The sequence below is a fragment of the Amaranthus tricolor genome, chromosome 3 (genome assembly GCF_026212465.1).
Source record: "Amaranthus tricolor cultivar Red isolate AtriRed21 chromosome 3, ASM2621246v1, whole genome shotgun sequence".
Taxonomy (NCBI): Eukaryota; Viridiplantae; Streptophyta; class Magnoliopsida; order Caryophyllales; family Amaranthaceae; genus Amaranthus; species Amaranthus tricolor.
Window position 1 is genome coordinate 26966851 of NC_080049.1, and position 21301 is coordinate 26988151.

Here is a 21301-nt window from a genome sequence, read left to right on the forward strand (position 1 = left end):
CTTGAGATTGGTTGAGGGAGTATCAATCTAGTACACTTTCCTGTACAATCATTGGATGAAGCAACTTTGGACACCAAGACTAGGAATCAACTTAAGACAAGTGTTGGATGACTAAAAAGAGCATTGAGAATATAGGAACATTGCACGCATAAAGTTGAGATCCAACCATAAGTTGTCGGTACCATTGTGCTCAAACGAGCACGGGACTCCAATAGCACTTTGCTTTGTTTTTGCTCCTTGTGCTGTTGTCCTGTCCATTTGCCATGTTTTTTGGCCTTTATTTTCATATAAATACACTACTTTTAGGTCATATGTTAGTAAGCCAAAAGTCTCAATTTGTAGCCATCCTTTCTTCTTTATTTCTTTCCCATATGATATAAGTAGCCTTTCTTTCCACAAAACCTTCATTATAGTTCCTTCAATTTCATTCCTTTTGTCCTTAAACACATTATTGAACACAATCTAGTTAGAATGGTGCGCAACCTTTATTCGATGCACCATCTTAACACTTGTTTTTATTGTGTTGTTTATTTTATCATATATTATTTCCTTGCATGTTTAGTCTAGCTCTTTGCTAGCTCTATAGACAATCATTTCTCAACCTCAAATCTTGATCTTGGTGTTGCATATTAAAAGTTCAAAACCCCTTATTTTAGATGCGTAAGCATCTCTTTTCAAGCAGTTGACCGAAAAATAGTAAAAAAAAAAAATAATATTTGAGATAAAAAGGGTTTAGATTGTGAGGAGTTGACAAAAATTCAGTCAAATACAAAAATATAGTTTATGCAATTGTTTTCCTACTTATAAAATAATATATAGATAATGTATTATGAATATGGTATACCTACATAATATGTATTCCTCATTGATATAATTCATTACTATTATTAATAGTAAACTAATATAACATCAACTATTCAAGTTGCAACTCCAAGTCACAATCCCTTAGTCTGCTTCTATTAATAGACAAACACAATAAATTCGACGAAATCATGCAAATTGCAACGTACTTGCAGTGGTCACCCATCATCAATTAATGATATTAATATGTCCCACTGCCATCTCCTCTGCTTTTTGACTCTGACTCCTTAATTTTATCTCACAATTCTTTGCCAATTGAGCAAACCACTTGCAAGTTGACCCTTCTATAGTCAATGCTTTTTTTGCACATTTCTTTACTTCTTTCACTCTTCTTCTTATCTCAAATCCTTCAACATCTACCATGATCTTTATTATCATGTTCTTAATCTCCTCTCTACTCACCAACCCTTTGGTTGGCAATACTTTTGGCCGGATCGCAACTCCGATCTCTTCATCCATTAGTGCTGCATTCATGTTCTGTTCAGCGTAAAGTGGCCAAGCAATAATAGGTACTCCGCTTGAAAGACTTTCTAAAGTCGAGTTCCATCCACAGTGTGATATAAATCCCCCAATCGAAGGATGAGCTAGTATCTCGGTTTGTGGGGCCCACATAGGGATCACTTTACCCAAATTACTTATTTGGGTCAAAAACCCATCAGGCAAATATTGGGAGATGGCTTGATCTTGACCTTCCATTGCATGGAAAAGGGCCCCAGCTCCATCATGCTCAATTGGAGGGCGTAACACCCAAATAAATTTTTGTTTACTCTTTTCCAAACCCCAAGCTAACTCTATTGTTTGTTTGCTAGACAAAGTTCCCCCACTTCCAAAAGATACATAAAGAACCGATTCTTTAGGTTGATTATTGAGCCACATTAATAATTCACCCCCCAAACATTCCGGTCTAACCGGTCTGACCAATGGTCCAACCGGATAAACCGGCTTATTAAACATCTCCCTTAATTTTTTATTATTTCTCAAAGAAGAAAGTGTTTTAGGCTCCAATTCTTCCCAAGTATTGACCAACAAACCATCAGCTGTTCCTATATCAATAGCTATACGAACATACTCATCATAGTCTCTATTTTCCGGGTCGAAAACCGGGTCAAGTATATCATCATATTCGACCCGTTTACAACCCGGGATATACAAAGGCCCAACATGCTTAACTTGTTTGTCAAGGTGGGGCACACATATAGTCTCAGCTAAAAACCAAGCATTGGAAGGAATATAAACATACTTAACCATATTAAATTCATTAGCAAGGTTAAGAAACTCAGTGCCAAAAAGGTCCACAACAAGAAGGGTCGGGTTGTGCTCCATGGATCCAAGCTCGGATCTAAGGCTAGGAATATAGTCTCTCATCATGATGGCTAGACGGGTCATAATCTTGTCTGTGGGACCCATTTGTGTGGAGGAATCAACATAGGGAAGAACAATAAGGTCATAAAGAGTAGAGTTAGTATAATTAGATTGGTTAGGAAGGAGGGTGGATATGTTTAGGTTGGGATCCATGGATACTACGAAAATGGTAACGTGAAAAGAATGGTGGGTGGTAAGGCGGTTAGCTAGCTGGATCATGGGTATGAGATGACCCAGACCCGGACTTGCTAGCAAAGCAGCATGAGGCTTTGTTGGTATTACCATTGATATTACAAACTAAAAAAAAGAAGGTAGTTTTTGAGAAGAAGATTTGAAATTGGGATTTAAGTGTAAAAGTGCAATGAAGTGTGAAGTGAAGCATAGTGTTTATATAGAAAGTGTGAGATAAGAGATGTTAAGGAAGCTGATCATGATTCTTGAGTAATGTGAGTGTGTCGTGTAGGCCTGGCCGAATGACAAGCGACTACAAGTTGCAGAGTAATTATATGAGAATGCACTTAATATCTTTTGAATAATATTAAGTTGAAAATTAAGAAAAAAAATAGATGATAAAAATGAACAATAAAGACATATAGAGATGGTTAATAAATTTGTGAGTGTCATTTAAAGAAAGGAAGTGACATTGCAAAAAGAAAAAGAGTGCAAAATGAGTTAGAAAAGATATGAAGGCCAAAATTAATTCTGGAAGTTTCCATATGGAATGCTTACGGGAATTAAGAAAATTAGAATATTTTAAATGGTGAACATATTATTTAATTAAATTAATAAATTTGATGGAAGAAAAGTAAGAACAAAAACTCTAAAAAATAAAAAAAATAGTTAGAAAAGATACGGGGACTAAAATTTATAAAAGAAATATTTTTATAATGTTATTGAAAAAATGTGGGGACCATAAGTAATACAAAAATGTTAAAATGAAGTTAATGAATATTATGTGAGGACCATAAGCGTTATAAAAATATTAGAATAATGTTGAAAAATCTAAAATTTGTAATGCAAATAGAAAAATTTATTATGAAAAAACAAATAAAACACCTAAAAATAACAAATAAAAACTTTTTTAAAGAACGAATGGGGTGAATTTTGCGTGTCATAAACAAAAATATATTGCAATAGTCGGGTAAGATTCGATATTGGATTTTTCATTTCTTATTCAATTCAAGTCTTCTATGGGTACTTTGTTTAAGTGTCAATACTTAAGAAAATAAAAAAATAAAAAAAAGGTTTTAATAAACTTTAAAAAAATGAGCTCCCTCTTCCCTCCTCCCTCCCTCGCTGTGAATTTGACTTCAAATCTGCCATTGTCATTGCTAATTTGTTTTCACTATCCTTCTTTGGGTTCACTAATAAAATTTCAATTGGTTTGATGACGAAGGAAAATGGGATTTGGATTTGGTTGTAAGTTCAGTGTTAATTTTCTAGGAAAAAGGGACGGGAAGGACTGCTGCAGGGAAAGGGGCCGTCGGGGGTGGCATATTGCGGTGGCCGGCGGGTGGGTGGTGGTGATGGTTGGGGAGCTGCTGTTCCACAATTAAGGAGTTATAGAGAATTTTTTTATAATTTCTACTTTTTTTTTTATCGTTTTTAATTAATTATTACAATTGAATAACACATTGACACATGGCTTTTATTTATTTTTTTAATAAGTCTTGTATGAGGCCATCTTATCGTGAGACGTCTATACCTAATAAAAAATAACATAAAAAAATAATAAATGTGAATTCACACTTGTATAAGAAATTGTTTTTTAATAGTTTGCATGGATGACCCAATTAAAGTTGTCATTTACACCTTAATAAAAAATTAGTGTTTTATAAATATGATTATCTGGTTCAATTAGTTAAAGATTATTTAGATTATTTAGATCTTAAAGGATAATAACGTCGAACCTTTAAAAGATAATCATCCAAAAGTTGGACGTTATAACAATAATAATAGTAATAATAATAATAATAATAGTAATAATAGTAATAATAATAATAATAATAATAATAATAATAATATATGAAGATTTTTGTCTTTTTGATGATTTGTGTGTATTCCATTCATTATAAAGAGGTGTATGCAAAATATATTGGAAACAAGATAATTACAAAATATATACTTCACCTAAATAAAAAGATTGCAAGATATAAAGATACTAGACCATATACATAAAATATACTAAGAATATTTAATATCCTAAAGATATTATTCTATTCTAATAATAATATGATAAAATAATTATTATCAATAATTGTTGTCTGTCCTTCTCTTGGCGTCTAGAGGGGGAAAACATGCATTAATGACGTCTAACGCTCTAGATTTGTAAGCGTTCAGCATGTAGTCAGTCGGTAAAAGTAAACGAATTGTTGATAAGTGTGATTAAAATTTCCAGTCTTCTTGGACGATCTATTCCTGCCATCTTTTATACGTTAAATTTCAAAATCTTTTCAAACTTATACCTAATCTATAGCACCTTTTGCAAAAACTATCTAATTTAATTTTTTTTGCAAAAAGTTATCTTATATGATATTTTTGTTTGTAAAAGACGACCACTTGACAGAATCAGTTAGTTGACTGCAAATTTGTTAAAATGAGGATTCTACTTAGAATCGTTCACAGAGGTATAATCGAATCGTTAGAATCGAATCCTAGAATCGTATGATTCTACAAATAAACTTAAATATATTAAAATGTATAGTATCTTATCATTATTATCCATTTTCAAAGTCTAAATTTATGAATTAAAGTTTCTTTGACTTTATTTTGAAGAATGTAAAGCAAACTTTTTAATAATTAGTTTAAATCTTCAAACCGATTAAGAAATTTATTATTTAAAAGTTTTTATGATGATACATTTGAAATTTATTTATGTAAGTGAACGAGATTAGTGAAAGATGGTACATAAGAAAAATTAATAATAATTAATACTAAAATAGTAGAATCTGATCGTTAAGTCGTAGGATAGTAGAATTGTGTTATGATTCTACATCTAAAAATTTTATTCCAACTAGAATCGTAAGATTCTACAACTTGAAGATTCTACCTACAATTCAAATTGCTCACTTGTTTTTGGTTCGTAAAATCGTAGAATCGTAAATTAGAATCACGATTTTAATAATAATGGTTGACTGTTAAGTGGGTCTTTGACTTTGCACGTGATAGGCACCTGACCACCTTTTAGCATTCTGAAATAATAATTTCCTTTTATTTTTCTTTTTCTTCCACTATCATTCTCTCGCACACTATCCATGGAAGACATCTATCATTGATAATACTCAATCAATATTTCAATGCAATATTAATTCATCCAATCTATTGATAAGCTCTCTAATCATCATTTATTTCACTAATTAATCTATTGCTTAATCCTGAATTTCACGCATATATATGTTGTGTTCAATTGTGCTTTTTGCATGGTTTGGTTCAATTAAAAATAATGCCTTTGATCTATCTAAGTCTTGACCCTCTCTTCTCTTTCTTGACAAATTGATATTGGAATCATTTAGCATTGTTGTTTTCATTCAAATAGTTTTCTATGGAAAAAAAGAGATTATAAAAGAAAAAATGGGTTGATTTCAAATGGGTAACTAAGAAAGGGTAAATTTCTTTCTACAAAAAACTTACTCAAATTGACTGCAATTCTTAGGGTTTTTGATTGAATCTTATGTGCTTGAATTAACTTCTTCTGTTTTGTGCGTTTTTTCAATATGCTCTATGTGAATTTAATTTCTTCTCTTTGGGGGATGAGGTGCATTTGGGGATGAAGAAGTGAGATAGACGGTGGATGAGAATCTGGGTGAAGAAAGCACTAGGAACTTCACACCCACATTTATCAAGCTTTGATGATTTTCCTGTGGAAGAAGAAGACATAACTCAATTAAAGCAATTAAATTAGAGGAACTTGGGAAATTAGGGTTTTTAAAAAATAGAAAAATGAAGAGGGAAAGGGGAAGAAATAGTTAAAATCGTGTCTTAACAGAGGAACATAGGCTGACTTAAGTAAGTCACATGACCGCACGTGCTAGTCAAAATAAAATATTAACGGTCAACATACAGAATACATTAACTGGTAGTCATCCACAAACGTTTATGTTACATAAGGTAATTTTTTGCAAAAAAAATAAGATTAGGTAGTTTTTTGCAAAATGTGTTATAGCTTAGGTAGTTTTTTGTAATTTTTCCTAAAAAAATTACAAATAAATAAAAATGTTTTTAAAATAATTTTTCATAGTTGCCAATTAAAGTTTGTAACAAGCATTTATAATCTTGTAATAAACATTTTAAGTTTTGAAAGTGACAACTTTAAACCCTTAAAGTATGCATTTTTAAGTGTTGAAGTAGTCTTTTTAAGCCTTGTTGAAAGAAAATTAAGGCTTGTAGTTGGGATTTTAAGTCTTAAAATAGATATTTTAGTAGTTTGAGTTATTAGTTGAAAAATAAAATTTAACCCTTTGGAAGAAGAATGTTAAGGCTTAGAGTCACAGTAGTAAGTATTAAAATTGACATTTTAAGTCTTAAAAATAGGTGTTTTAAGGCTTAAAGTTGATTGTAATTATTTTTTCTTATGGGTTGGACCATACAATTCGGACGTATACCACAGTCTCATTTGAAAATTGGTTTTAAAAAGACAACAAATCTCTTGTGAGACGGCTGCATATATGCAATCGCTTTTAGATCCAACCCATAATTTTGAAGTTGCCATTTTAAAGCTTGAATTAACACTTTGTACCTTGAAATAGGCGTTTTAAGTCTTGAATTTGACAAACTTTAAACCATTGGGATAAACATTCTAAAGTCTTGAAATGAATATTTTACACTTAGAATAGGTAAGTAAAATATAAAATTAAGGGTTGGAGTAGAGGGTTTAAAAGTTAGAATTGATATTTTAATTGGTAGAATGAGCGTTTTAAGGGTTGAAGTCCATAGCTAAAAAATTACATTAAGCCTTTAGAAATGAAAAATTTAGACCTAGAGTAGGGGTTTTAAGTGTTAGATTTTGCTTTTTAAGTCAGAAAATATATATTTTAAGGCTTGAATTCAGCAAGTATAAAATTCTTTTGGTCACACACATGAGATGGCCGCATACAAGTTTTTGTGTTTAAAAGAAGCTTCCAAAACCCACCATTGGGCTTCCCCATAAATCAAACACAAGCACATGTGGCTTCTGAAATAGATTTTTCCATAGGAAGGAGCCCATAGCCCAACATTAATGATATAAAGAGGAAATAATTTTCTGATGAAATTAGAAAATAAAATGCGAGATCATTAGCTACTTCAAATAGAACTGCCTCAAAATTAATACTCTCTCCCATTTGCTTTACTTGTTCCATTTAGTTTTTCAACACTATTTATCAATCACTCTTATTATGTGATTTATTCTTAATCTATAAGTTACAACATAGTCATGTGGGATTTTGTTTAATTCGTTTTATTATAAATTTTTATTAATATTAAATTTTTATATTTTTTACACAAGCAAAATAAGAAATATTTAAGTTTAAAAATATGCATCGGCAAATGTGTTAAATACAAATGGGACAAGTAAAGAAAATAGAAGGGAGTAGTAGCTAACTCAAAATAAGAGTATTTTACGTAACACCCTCCCTATGCATATGATTTGGCAAATGTTACTTTTCAAAAATTTACTAATTAATTTAATTTTGCTTTGGTTTTATCATCTACAAACGTATCTTTTTGCTTACATGAATAATGAAACCTCACTAAGGATGTTTATGTTTCTCATCTCAACATAACGAATTAAATACATAGTGCATAAAGAGTACAAAATACTACTATTTTCTAATAATTATAAATTTAAATGATTTTTTTTTATATTTTTTTATACTTTGAGACCGAAAGAAAATGGTGCTTATCTCAACTAAAACATTTAATTCTGAGTTTGGTCATTGATATCATCCAACAACTTTTTCACCACTTGTGATAGCGCATTGTAGGAAGACCCACCCTCCCTTAAGGCTATATTTGCACTTGCTTTCAATCCATTAACCCTTGCTTTTATTCCTATCCCTTCCTTATCCATCATTACCCTTCTAACCATACTTGCTATTTCATCCCTTCTAACTAACTCCTTTTTAGGATTTACGTCCGAACGGATAGCAATACCAAGGTTCTTTACAAGTATAGTCGCATTCATGCCTTGCTCTGCATAAAGAGGCCATGCGATTATTGGAACTCCGTTTATAATACTTTCTAATGACGAATTCCAACCACAATGGCTAACAAAAACCCCAATTGATGGATGGGATAAGATCTCCGATTGCGGAGCCCACATTGGTACGATAAAACCCAAGTCACGAGTTCGGTCAAGAAACCCATCAGGTAGATAGTTATTAAGCTCATGTGTACCGCCCACGGACTCAAATAAACATGCTGCATTGTTATCATCTATAGGAGGTCGAACCACCCAAATAAAACGTTGCTTGCTCAATTCCAAACCCAAGGCTAATTCTATTGTTTGTTGAGTTGATAAAGTTCCACCACTTCCGAATGAAACATAGACAACTGACTCATTTGGTTGATCGTCTAGCCACTTAATCAATTTGGATTTTACTCCCCCGGTTTCCATTAAATTGCTACATGGCCTGTAAATGACATAAAGATTAAAAAGTTATGGAAACATTTAAATTATATTGTATGGATAGTTACTAAAAAATATTAAAAAAAAACCTGTTGGAAATATTATGTTAGGAAAATTCTACATTAATAAAATAGCATATATTGTTTAATGGGTAATTTTCCTACAATCATATGATTTTGGAAAAGAGTGAATTTCATTAAGTCTATATGCAAGTCAACGTTTATTGCCCTTGGGTTTATGGGACTCAGCCCGTGGGTGTGTCCACACAAATGGACCCATGGGGTAAATATGTAACGAATTTTCTTGGCCTTACAAAAACGTGTGGATAAGGATTATGATCAGAAATATTTCCATAGAAAAATAATGCAAAATTAAAAAATTTACAAAAATAGAAAATGTAACATCGGAGTTCATTCGTCGTTACACCTAAGTTACCTTCTTATCACCGGTCCGATGGCATAAACTGAGGCCTTAACTATCAATTTCAATGCCTTTTCATCTCTAAATGCAAGAAGCGTCTTCACCTCAATATCCTCCCACGTGTTCACCAATATTCCATCGACAGATTCAATTAAATGCGCTATTTGAATAAACTCCTGATAGTTTTGTGCATCAGGTGACGAGGACAAGTTGTTTAATTCCTCACACGGTATAGGTTCACAACCAGGGATACGAACATAATCACCTCGATTATTATAATCTACGTATGGAAAATACAAAGCATAGGACAAAAACCTTGCATTAGACGCTATAAAAACGTACTTAAACATGTTAAAATCTTGAGCAATTTTGTCAAATGCAACAACACCAAATTGATCAACAATCAAGGCTATTGGTTTGCGCTTCATGTTGTGGATTAAGGAATGTAAAGAAGGTAAGGCAGTTCGCATCATGATCGACAAGCGAGCGAGAATTGTTTCGTTGCCCGAAAAGATTAGTTTATCAATGGGCAGGATTATGGTATAAATGTGATCTGGACACGAGGATGAGGCCGAGCTTAGGAGTTCATCCTTGATTTGGTGTGTTTCATTTGTTACGGCGATGATTGTGACAATGAGCCCATGTTGGGTGGCTAAGCATTTGGCTAGTTCTAGTATGGGAATCAAATGGCCTAAGCCTGGGCTTGCAAGAAGAGCTACATGGGGGATTTTTTGAATCACCATGATTTTTTTTTTTTTTTTTTTTGAGAATCGAGCTTATTTTTTCACTTACAAGGAATGGATAGACCAATCGGTAAAGGCTACATTTATATAGAAGTATGAAATATGTACTTAGCCCTTTTTTTAGAACAATATATGTAGCCCTTTCAAATAGGTTTCAATCAATTAATCATGATTTCTAATGTCAACAATTTAAGGAAATAAAAATTATTTATGATTATTAAATCATTAAATACTGGACGTGTTTAGCAATATATCAATTAATTGCTATCATCCTGATTTTGTACACATGATCTACCATTGAAAGAAAATGGGAATAATAAATTTGCATTTTTATATTTAAATGGAAATATTGCATTTAACGGTTTGAATTTTAGTCAAATTTTTAATTTTAAATATTGTGTTCGTTATGATGAACTTTCAACTTAATTTTCATCCAACAGGTTTTTACCAATTGATGGCCTTAATATCAGGTCACTTGGTGATGTGATTGCCACATATACAACCACATTAGATTAGGATTTCACGTGTATAATCATGTCAAAATAGAGGACATGTGTGCAACCACGTCAACAAGTGATTTAATGTTTAGATCACCATCTTATTAGATGAAAATTAAATTAAAATGTGTCTCATCAAACACAATACTTGAAGTTTTACGTGATGAACTACTTTTAATCAAAATTCAACTGGTTACATGAAAATTTTTGTAGTTGAAAGGTATTCAAATTTTTTGCTGTGGTCAACTTTAAAGTTTATCCTTTTAGATCCATTTTAATTTTCAATCTAGTTAACGCACAACAGGGTTTTACTTTTATATTATTATAAGTGATTGATGCATTGTATCTTATAATTTTCGAGGAATAATTAAAAGTTCAGATCATCTTATTGTGATATGAGTTTATATAAAAAGTTTATTATATTAAAAATATCTAATATTAGATTATTTAATCCAATTATGAGGCACGTCTCACGGTGAGACCGTCTCATACAAAAATTCATATTAAAAAATTTGCTTGAAGAAATCTGCAGTAACTCGATATTTTTTCCCACCATGTTAAACTAGCAAAAGAATTGAATTTAATACACTTATTATTACAATAAGTTGAATGAATACAAAAGAATGATATAGAAGTATATTTTATCAAAGAAGGAATGGAGGCTAAGCAAGTGATAAGTGCTATTAAATAGCACTTATTTATATCATTTTATACTCTTTAATGATGATCGTCAGTAATTTTATGCTTATTTTAAAGATTTATGCTACTTTACCTATTTTGGTTATTCATGCTAATTTTAAGCGATTTTGATCGTTTTAAGCATAATTCTTATGGTTTTAATAATGACAGAGTTTATTAACATGATTATTGCTCGTTTGAAGATGTTTTTACAATGAAGATGGACCAAAGAGTTGAAAGTGTTAAAATACAAAAGTTTTGAGGTGAAATTTAATACATGCTCACTCTTTTGGTCATACCTTTTGATATAAAGATCGCATTAATGCAAGGTTTGCAGCATTGGAAAGTAGACTTCAAGAGCTTTCCAATATTATATATCCAATTCCAACAATCAAACAAGAAATGGAGATTGTTTAATGCCAGTCAGAAGCAAAGCGACGAGTCGTCGCCTGAAAGCCACTACTCGTCTCCAACTGCTGATATCCACATCTGACGGTTTGCTTTCACTATTTTAGTGGTTTTATTTATTTTAGCTTTATTTTATTATTAGAAATTATTATTTTTGGGAAGATTGTTCCCCAAGTAACCTTAGAATATAAATAGGTATAGTTAATTTCATTTATTTTGTGCTTTTAGTGCCTTAGATACCCTAATGCTCTAGTTTTCAATTTTTAGTTTATTAAGCTTAGTTTTTTATGTTTTTCATTGCAACTTTCAATTATTTGTGCAATCTATGGTTGTTTATGTTCTAATTTGTAAGTTTCTCTATCTTGTCCTTTAATTATTTATTAAATTGTCTTTAATTTATTATTTTTATCATGTTCATCATCTAAATTAGGGGTTTTGCTTATTATTAATTTCATGTTAGTTATTATGTTTAGTGAATAGATTTCTCTTCTAGGATTGAGGGATTAACCCTAATTCGAAGCATGAAATGATATTTTATCGATTAATTGTGTGAAATTTGGGTCTATGATTAAACCCATGCTTAATGAACCTTAGTTTAAACAATTTTATTAACCTTTTCCATAAAACGGAAGTTTGAGATTATGATTAATTTAGGATTGAGGTATATTTTAGTTAAATTCCTCTTAGTTTAGCCAATAAAACGGAAGTTTGAAGATTAACACTAGTAAGGTCTTCAACCGATATTAATCAATAGAGCGGAAGCTTGAGATTAATTAGATCACGTTTAATCATGCCAAAGACTCAATTTTATACAATTGTGAGAGTAATTGACTCCCATATTAGAATTAGATGATCCCCGACATCCTAAATTTGCTTTATTATCATCGTTTTCATATTAATTATTGTCTTAGCTTTATTTATTAGTTTCATTTGCATCATTTTGATATTTGTTCATAGTAGTGTTAGATTCTCAAACCGATTATATTGTTTGTCTGTATCTCGTAGTTATAAACTGAACAAATGTTAAATCGCTTCCCTGAGTTCGACCCGTATAGTTACACGTACACCGTCCGCTTGCGGTTAATTAAAATTTGCACATCAACAAGGCTGAGAAAACTCTATACTAAAGTCATGTGATAAGTACATGATTTCTAACTATCTATAGCAGAACTAAAAAAAACTCAACTACCTTAAGTTGTATTAGGCTCTCCATTAATTTGTCCCTTCAGAAGTCACTATCTATCTCTTTGTATTTAGTTCTTTCCTGGCATAATGGACGAGGAATGTGTATAGAAGTTGTTTTATAAGTGTATTTGCAATTTTGATGGCCTAACACATTAAGAGCCACTCTTTTTAACCCTATCTAGAACGTGTTTTTGTTAAGTCCATACTGATGCTTTATAAAGGCTAGATATATCATCTTTCTGTCGTATGTCAATTAACGAGAGAAGATGATTGTGAATTTGAATTGATTAAGATGGAATATACTCATATCGAGATTAAGATGCCATCATCAAAGCTCTCAACACATTGCAATAATCATTAAACTAAAATTCAGGAATACAAAGCCATGAATCATGATCATCGATTCTGGCTACTACAAGTATTAATACATCGATAAGGAAAATAATAACCCGGTTTTTCGACGTGTTTTTCTTTTTCTGATGAAAATAACTAGTCTAACAACTATTCTTTTCTTAGTTAATATCAGGTTTTAAACTTAAAAAGAAAAGTTCTGCATTCTAAGATACTAACAGCAACCTAGTTTTGAGTTTTGACAGTCTACATTGAATAAGACCTTTTACATTAACAACCATTTATGCTGCAGAAACTCCTGAATAAAGCACACTCGGAAGCAACATTTATAGTTTACATGGCATGCCTCCCAACTCACTCAAGTTTGAGTCAGAAATTTACTTTACCCAGATTTCCAATTTTAAGTACCCAAAACCGGCAAACCCAGTCTGCTCAACCGCGATTTAGCAATATCAGGCCTCCAAAACGGCTTCATTTGATAGTAAAATGCTGTACATTTGATATCACCTAAACACACCAATTGCAGTGTAGTACCTGTTTTTATCAATTCAACTGGCTGTGGCAAACATGAGTTGCAGGTGAGCCCTTAGCATTTAGCCTTGGCACTACCAAGAGTGAGCTCCAAATCATCTACCCCCACCTCATGTATTCTCTCTCCTTCCCAAGCCATGACAGCGGCACCATTTCCAAACTCAAACTCCGAGCCACGTCCTCTCTCTATAGCACCTCCCCAGCCAAGGGCCACATTCCCATTGAGTGCCTCTTGCATAGAGCTCGTCTGAGCAGCAGCTTGTTTCACTAGATTAAATGTAGGAGACGTAGGAATTCCATAAGTTGGTCCGCTCTGGAAGCTGAACCATCTACCAGAATCAACGGTCGAAGCATCTGACTCATCACATTCTGGTATGGTAAGAGGAGTAATGTTGTTACGCCGTGTAGGGCTAGACGGGGCAGAAACAGCAAAAGCAGGGTGACAGGCAGATTGTTGAGAGTTAGAGCCAGAGCCATTAGAATTTGAGAGGGACTCCCAATCAGCTTTACGCTTGGAGCCCTTAGAAGTCGGGGAAGAAAGTGGGGGAGTTACAGGGGCACTGTTTGATATACGAATGGGTGGAAGATTTGTAGGAATGGAAGCCAAATTCCGAAGGAAAGGGAGCAAATAGGTGGATGGGTTTGAATCATAGCGCGAAGGGCTTGGAAAAGAAGATGATGTTGGACTGGCATGGTATGAAGGTATAGGACTAGGATAGGCAGATGATTGTGGACTCGGTTGAAGGGAAGAACAGGCGCTAATGTTGGCAGATGTACCCGCCATTTCCATTGGAGGTGGGTTGCAACCCTGTTATGGAAACTACCAAAATTAGCACAGACTGATTGTACAAACTAAACTGCATTACATCCATAGGTAATATTTTCAATAAATGTACCAAATTAAATGACCATCTTCATCAGAAACACATTGATTTGCTACAGTTGATTACAAAAAATGGCAGAATAAGTCGATGGGTAAAGTTTTGACACAAAAATCAATGCGAAAATCAAGCAAATTAACAGTAATTCGGAACAAATCGAAACAAATTTCATAAACATTTGACTAGATCAAGTGTACAAAAATCTGAATCAGATCAAAATGAAAAACATAAATCTAATAAAAGAAAAAATCAAGAAAAGAATCAATCACAACAAAAAAAGTAGGTCAATGAATCCAATTCAACGCAAAAACAAATCTGTAAATCACGATTCAAGGTTGTTAAGATAAATCCAAAACCTAATTAATAAGTTCTGATTATCAAATCAAATCCGATAGAAAAGAAAAAAAAAAGTAGATCTACGAAAAAGAACAGAAATACAAAAAAATAAAAGAAAAAAGAGAGGAAGAGGGAAAACCTTGCGATAAGTAGTACCATCATCATCAACAATCCAACCAGCTTCTCTACAAAGAGCTTTCAAAACCTCGTTATTATCGCAGTGTTTAGGAAGCTTATAATTACCTTGAGCACGAAGACCAGTAAAGATCTTAGCAGCAATAGCTCGTCTTCTTCTTTCTCTCTTCTTGTTATTTTCTCTCTCTTTCCAAGTGGGTAATCTTCCAGTAGCTCCACCCATTTTTGATTTGATGATTTCTCTCCACAAAAACAGAAGCAACAGATCGAAGTAGAAAATTTTCTCTCTCTAGATTATAGAGTTTACTGTAGAAGGTGCTGAAAAAGCGTGTGGATTGTCCAAGTGATGCTGCCTTGCCCTTGCCTCTGCCCCTCTGTTTACAAGAATAAAGAATGGAGAGAGAGAGAGAGAGAGAGAGAGAAAAAAAGTGTGTGTGATTTGGTTTGTAGTAGAAGGTAGAGGCAGTTAGGCAATCATGACAGGCTGAGGCTGCTCACGAGGATATTGCCTTATTAGTCTACTTCACACGGTCACACCCCTCTTTTTTAATCTCTACGGTGTTTTTTTTTAGTTTATTTTATATATTGTGACTAATGTGTACGAATAATATAATTAAGTGAAATTTTAAGTTAATTGTTTGATCGCATACTTTTATTATATTAATTTTTTATAATTTTTAAATGCGTATAATTCAATATATAAACCAGCAAAATAATACATTATATTGCGTAAAAAGTTAAATATAGCAAATATAATAAAATGGAGGAAGTGTTTCTCTTTCTCTAGCAAATTAGTACAAATAAGTTGAAAATGAGAAAAATTAGTTAAAAGTTTATACTCCCTCATATTCAAAGTAATTGTCCCATTTTCTTATTTGGCAAATTTATATCAATTGTCTAATTTCTTTTTTTGTTAATGGTTATTTTTACCTAAATATCCTTAGATCATACACGTAATTACGAATGTACCCTCACTTTACTACTTGTTTAATTAATCAAATCACTTAAAATACTCCAACTATCACCTCTTTAGTGGACCCCATCCCACTCTTAAATATCCGTGCCCAACCAAATGGAATAATTACTCTCAATTGGAGGGAGTAGTATTTTATAAAAAAGATAAAAAATGTATAGATGAAATAAAAAATAAGTATTTTCAAAAAGAAAATGAAATAAAAATTAAGTTTAGAATAATTTAAGAATTAGAGTCTTAAAATTTAGACTTTTGCAAATTACAGTCTTAATTTTTATTTTGTGCAAATTAAACCCATTAAAATATCAAAATCTACAGCATTCAAATCAAATTACAGAATTCTAACTACTTAACTTAAAATTCCAAGCACCAAAAAAGTCAAAATTATGTGATTTGGCTTGAACGCTGTAAATTTTAATATTTCGATGGTCGTAATTCGAAAAAATAAATATTGAGTTTGTAATTCGCAAAAATGCTAAATTTTAAGATTGTAATTCGTAAATTATTCTTAAGTTAAATATTTGGATAAAAAATTAATAGTATGAGTTATGGAAAAAAACAAATTAAATAAGATAACTAGAAAAAATTAGGCAAATTCTTGGAAACACAAACGGTAATTCAAACACCCAAAAAATAAAAAAAAAGAAGATTAATAATTGTACTCCCCATCCATTTGATTTGTAATTGATATTTCAAGTGGGATCAAGTAATAAGTAAATGAGATTAAGAGTAAATGAATTTGTGGGTGGAAATAAAATAAAGTAGTGAGAATTATTATCCAAAGAGGAAGGTGTAAAATAAGTAGGATAATTCAAAATAAAAATTAGGTGTCAATTAAATGAGACGAAGGGATTATTAGTATGTGTTTTGTTGAAAATACAAATTATTAGTATATCGACTTTTTATTTTGAGTTCGTCTCGTCGAGAGATAGTTTCTCACAAGAGTAACTCATTTTGTTTTGTTTGTAGCATTGATAAGCTATAGGATATTGCCATACCCGACGAGTTTTTAGTCGAATATGATTTACCTTTTTATCTGTAGTTTAAATTTAAGATAAGTATTCTCATATCACACCAAACCTAATATATTTCTATATAAAAATTCTCATTTACCCGCAAAACTGGCGGAGATACTAAAAACTCTAACCAAGCATAGAATGCAATGGAAAAATAGAACTTATTCATGAAAACACATCAATGCAAATGGGCATGATTCTGCGTTTTAATAACTAAAATAGGTTTTGGTGCTTGTGCTTCCATTCATGAGAGAATTTAGAAAAAAAAAATATAAATTGGATCAATAGGCATTATTAAATGTTTCTACCTTTTCTATTGCATTGCTTCCTAATTTGACTCTCTTACCTTTTGACTTTATCTCTAACTCCTTTCTAAACTAAATTCTCTAAACTGGGTCTCAACTAATTATTTTTATGATCTAATTATGAAAGTTGAATTCAACATCGAAAAATATTATTGAATTTTTTAATTTATTTAATTTTAAATAGTAGTTGATATCAAGAAAAAAAATAATTAGTTGAATTTTTTTAAAATATCTGATATCATGGTAAAAAAAAATAATTTATGGAATTTTTATTAATTTATCTTAAATGTATTAAATTTTTAATCAAAAAATATAATTTTTTTTTGAAATGGTCAAGGCGTACAAAATATGTAATTGTGAGGGTGTTTGCCAAATGACTGATTACTGATTATAGTGGCTGATTTGACCAGCTGATTTTGAATCCACTGCTATAAGCAGCTTGTTCAAAAATAACTTATTCGTATCAATAAGTTGATAAGTTGTTTCAATTAGCTAATTCACCAAACACTAACATTAGCGGTTTGACCACCCGACCTTCTATTTATATCAAAATAAGCTAAAATTGATCAATAAACTAATTTGCCAAACACCCCTATATCTAAGTACAGTCACACATTTTGTGCGCAACTTGACATTTTTCAAAATAAAAATTTAAAAATTTATTGAAAAATAATTGACAAAAAGATACTTCTTCCGTTCCAAAATACTTGCAACATTTGTTTTTTCATGCGCTCCAATGCATTAATTCAATTCTTAATATCTATAATTATTTATAATAAAAAATTATAAAAATTTGATATTAATAATCTTTACGTCGAGACGAATTAAACAAGATTCCACTTGACTAGGGTTCAACTTATAAATTAAAAATTAATCACAAATTAAAAAAGATAAGTGAATAGTGCAAGAACCTCCAATGTTACGAGTAAATTGAAACAGAGTAAGTATGCTAAGTGTATCTTATGAGTTGTGTTTACCTTGAATACGTTGCCCACGATTGATTGACTAGAGAAGCTTTGTTCTAGATGCGAACTTTTCCAATTAAGACCCCCCTTTAAGGCTTTTACCTTTGGTTGACTAGATGCTCCTAAGCTACTTGTGCTTTTCTACTTGGAATTTGGAAGGTGCTTGCCGATTCAGAGATATGTCCTACATGATCCTTCCACTTGCTTTATGAGCTTGTTTGGGAGTAAAAACTATTGAGACTAGGAAATCTTATAGTTTAATTCTATTACTGAAGGAGGTTCTGAACATGTTTATTAATGTCTTAATATTAAATTATATTGTATACATTAAAAGCATAAAGATACAAAGTTTAAACAATATCATGATTTTTGAAATTGCACATGACTTTTAAAAAATTTGTTAATTTTTTCTCCGTCTTTGTTCAGAACGTTCTCCTTAACAACAATAATACTGCAGTATACAAGCTAGATGATGATTATGAGGCACTTGCTTTTGAACTAGATGCAGTTGAAAACTTGTCAAATTGGTCGAATACTAAATCGTCGACTCTTCTTCACTCATGAAATTCCAATATGAAATTACTCTGCTGATCATAACGATACCATATCGTTGCAGGTCCATTAACAAACTAGAAAGACAAATAAATGTACTCATCAGATACATAAATCATAACATACTCATATGAATATTCATAATAATTGAGTATGACATTCTTAAAGCCAACCTAGCATGCAAATGCTCTGGATTCACTTTCCCAATCTTTAAACTTACACTAGAGTGAAGTTGTTGGACCGAAAAATACACATAATAGAGCATATCCCAAGGAAAACTTCAACCTACAACGTTATCCGACCTATAAGGGTCGTCATAGATAGAGTAGGCATACCCTTGAGGTGGTTTTTAATGGAACACCTAGCCACAGTAACAACGTAGACGTACATTACCCCTTGGGTACCTCCGATTCTTCCTCAACCCTATTGGGTGTCCAAACACATTCCTCCTTGCTAAAATTTTTATTGACTACATATATTTTTGGAATCTCTAAATACTTATGTGAAAATTTTATTTATTTACAATTGATCACGAGAGTGATCTCATCTTACACCAATATTTGGCAAAATTTTATACACAACTATATTTAAACGTGTATGTACCTTTAAGCACAAATATAATCAACACAAGAAATCTCAAGGAATTTCTGATATCTCCTTATGAACCGACGTACTAAGATATTTACATTCAAAAACCACGTATAAGAACGTATACAACCATAAAAACTCATCCTAACACATGATGCACATATCATTGTATGACACCATAACGCATTCCAAAAGCACCTTGTTTCGGGTTCAAGCCCCTAATATTTATTGGGCCTCATATAAGGTCAAAGAAATCCTACAACTAGGTCAAGCCCAAGTCTAAGATAGTCAATGAAAGGTTCAAGCCCAATTTCAGGATACGTTTCAGTATGTTTTATAATTAATCAGTTCAAAAAACAAATCCGACTAGTTTCAATATCAGTACAAAACTAACAATGATAATATTCACAAAATATCCTAATGAAGTAAGCTTTTTCCATATTCTCTATAAGTCATTCTACTTTCTACTGATATTCATTCTTCATCTAACTTAAGTATCGGAGGGGCTTTTCCGGGCGCTGCCCCCTGGTCAATAACCTTTATTTATTTTGTAGGTTTATTAGAGGTTCTTCAATCACCTTCAACCACATTCAATTGCATTCAACTTTAAGAGATTGGATTGTGTTACTCTATACTTCAACACGTGGACGTTTCTAAATGGACTTACGATAAACTAATCCCTTCCCCCACTTAATACAAACTGAAACTAAGTTTCTCCCGAAGTACACCTAATAACTAAAAACAAAAAAAAAAAAGATTCGAAAAACTACATATCTATTTCGGTTTATCAAACAAAAATCTGACTTCACTCCCTAAGACCTTAGCGGCCAGTTTGGTTAGTGGTATTAAATGGTGGTAATGGGAATGATTTATAGTGGCATTCCCATGATGATGAAGCTTTGATCACACAAAAATTTTTTATTTACAAATTTTCATTACCACTAAATACCACAGGTGGTAATTAGTGGTAATGCATTGGAATGTATTTTATGAAAAAAATGAGATGATTGAAGTTGGACAAGCATGTAGTTAAGGTAGCCAAGAAACTTTCAACCAAAATTACATTAGTTTTCATTCATTTTGCCACTGTTTATTATCAATTACTAAAACGGGTGGTAGATGTTACTCACTAAGACCATATGAACAAGAAACTCCCTTCTTTTCTCCAATGGCTGAAAATTCTTAAGCAAAGCAACTAGGAAATTTTTGTTATTCAATTTGCTCACTAAGAAAATACGAAAAAATAGAAACAAAATCAAGAGTTTGGAGGTAACAAAATTGAAAACTTTGACTTCGCATACTCACTTTTGACCTGCCACCTAGGTCTAACATGGTCAAAGTAAAATTTTTGTTGCTTAATCCCATCTCACAAAAATAAATACCATATAATATAACTTCAAAATACAAATTTAAACCACTACGCAATAGAACTCAAACTTTTCTAATAGTAATACTCCATATATAGGAAATTTTTTTTTTATGAAAATTTATAAATAATCCTCTATAACTATTGGCCAATTACTTATTAGTTCAAAATACTCTAGATAATATTTTTAATGTTGTACATCTTAAATATTGGAATACTTAACCTTGAATATTATATTGTTTTTAACCAATTATTTTAAATATTTTGAATTAATGAATAATAATTAAAGTGTATCAGATTAAGTATCTTAATACTTAAAAATGTATAAAATTAAATAATACTTGAAAATATATAAGATTAAATAATACGTAAGAATATTGTCAATAAGCAATATAATTGAAAGTATTATTTATATATTTTTCTATTTTATGTCTCAAAAACTTATACTCCCTCCTATTCAGGTGAGATGTCCCATTTGACTTTTCACGGATTTTAAGAAAAGTCAAAATGGGACCCTAAGAGAGGAGAGAGAGTAGTATTATGG

At 31.6% G+C, this 21301-nt stretch overlaps 3 protein-coding genes across 3 annotated transcripts; all 3 read right to left on the reverse strand.

Moving 5' to 3' along the window:
* Positions 1–699: 699 nt before the first annotated feature.
* On the reverse strand, positions 700–2612 carry LOC130807396 (anthocyanidin 3-O-glucosyltransferase 5-like). The gene has a single exon (XM_057672589.1). The coding sequence runs from the start codon at positions 2506–2508 to the stop codon at positions 1030–1032; it is 1479 nt and encodes a 492-aa protein (XP_057528572.1). The 5' UTR covers positions 2509–2612; the 3' UTR covers positions 700–1029.
* Positions 2613–8116: 5504 nt separating this feature from the next.
* Positions 8117–9990, reverse strand: LOC130808510 (anthocyanidin 3-O-glucosyltransferase 5-like). The gene is made up of 2 exons (XM_057673974.1): positions 9263–9990; positions 8117–8822 (listed from the first exon to the last, which is right to left on the reverse strand). Exons 1-2 carry the CDS (start codon positions 9988–9990, stop codon positions 8117–8119), a joined length of 1434 nt encoding a protein of 477 aa, XP_057529957.1.
* A 3098-nt stretch (positions 9991–13088) lies between these two features.
* LOC130807397 (BES1/BZR1 homolog protein 2) lies at positions 13089–15491 on the reverse strand. Its single transcript, XM_057672590.1, has 2 exons — positions 14997–15491; positions 13089–14448 (listed from the first exon to the last, which is right to left on the reverse strand). Exons 1-2 carry the CDS (start codon positions 15213–15215, stop codon positions 13696–13698), a joined length of 972 nt encoding a protein of 323 aa, XP_057528573.1. The 5' UTR covers positions 15216–15491; the 3' UTR covers positions 13089–13695.
* Between the last annotated feature and the right edge of the window lie 5810 nt (positions 15492–21301).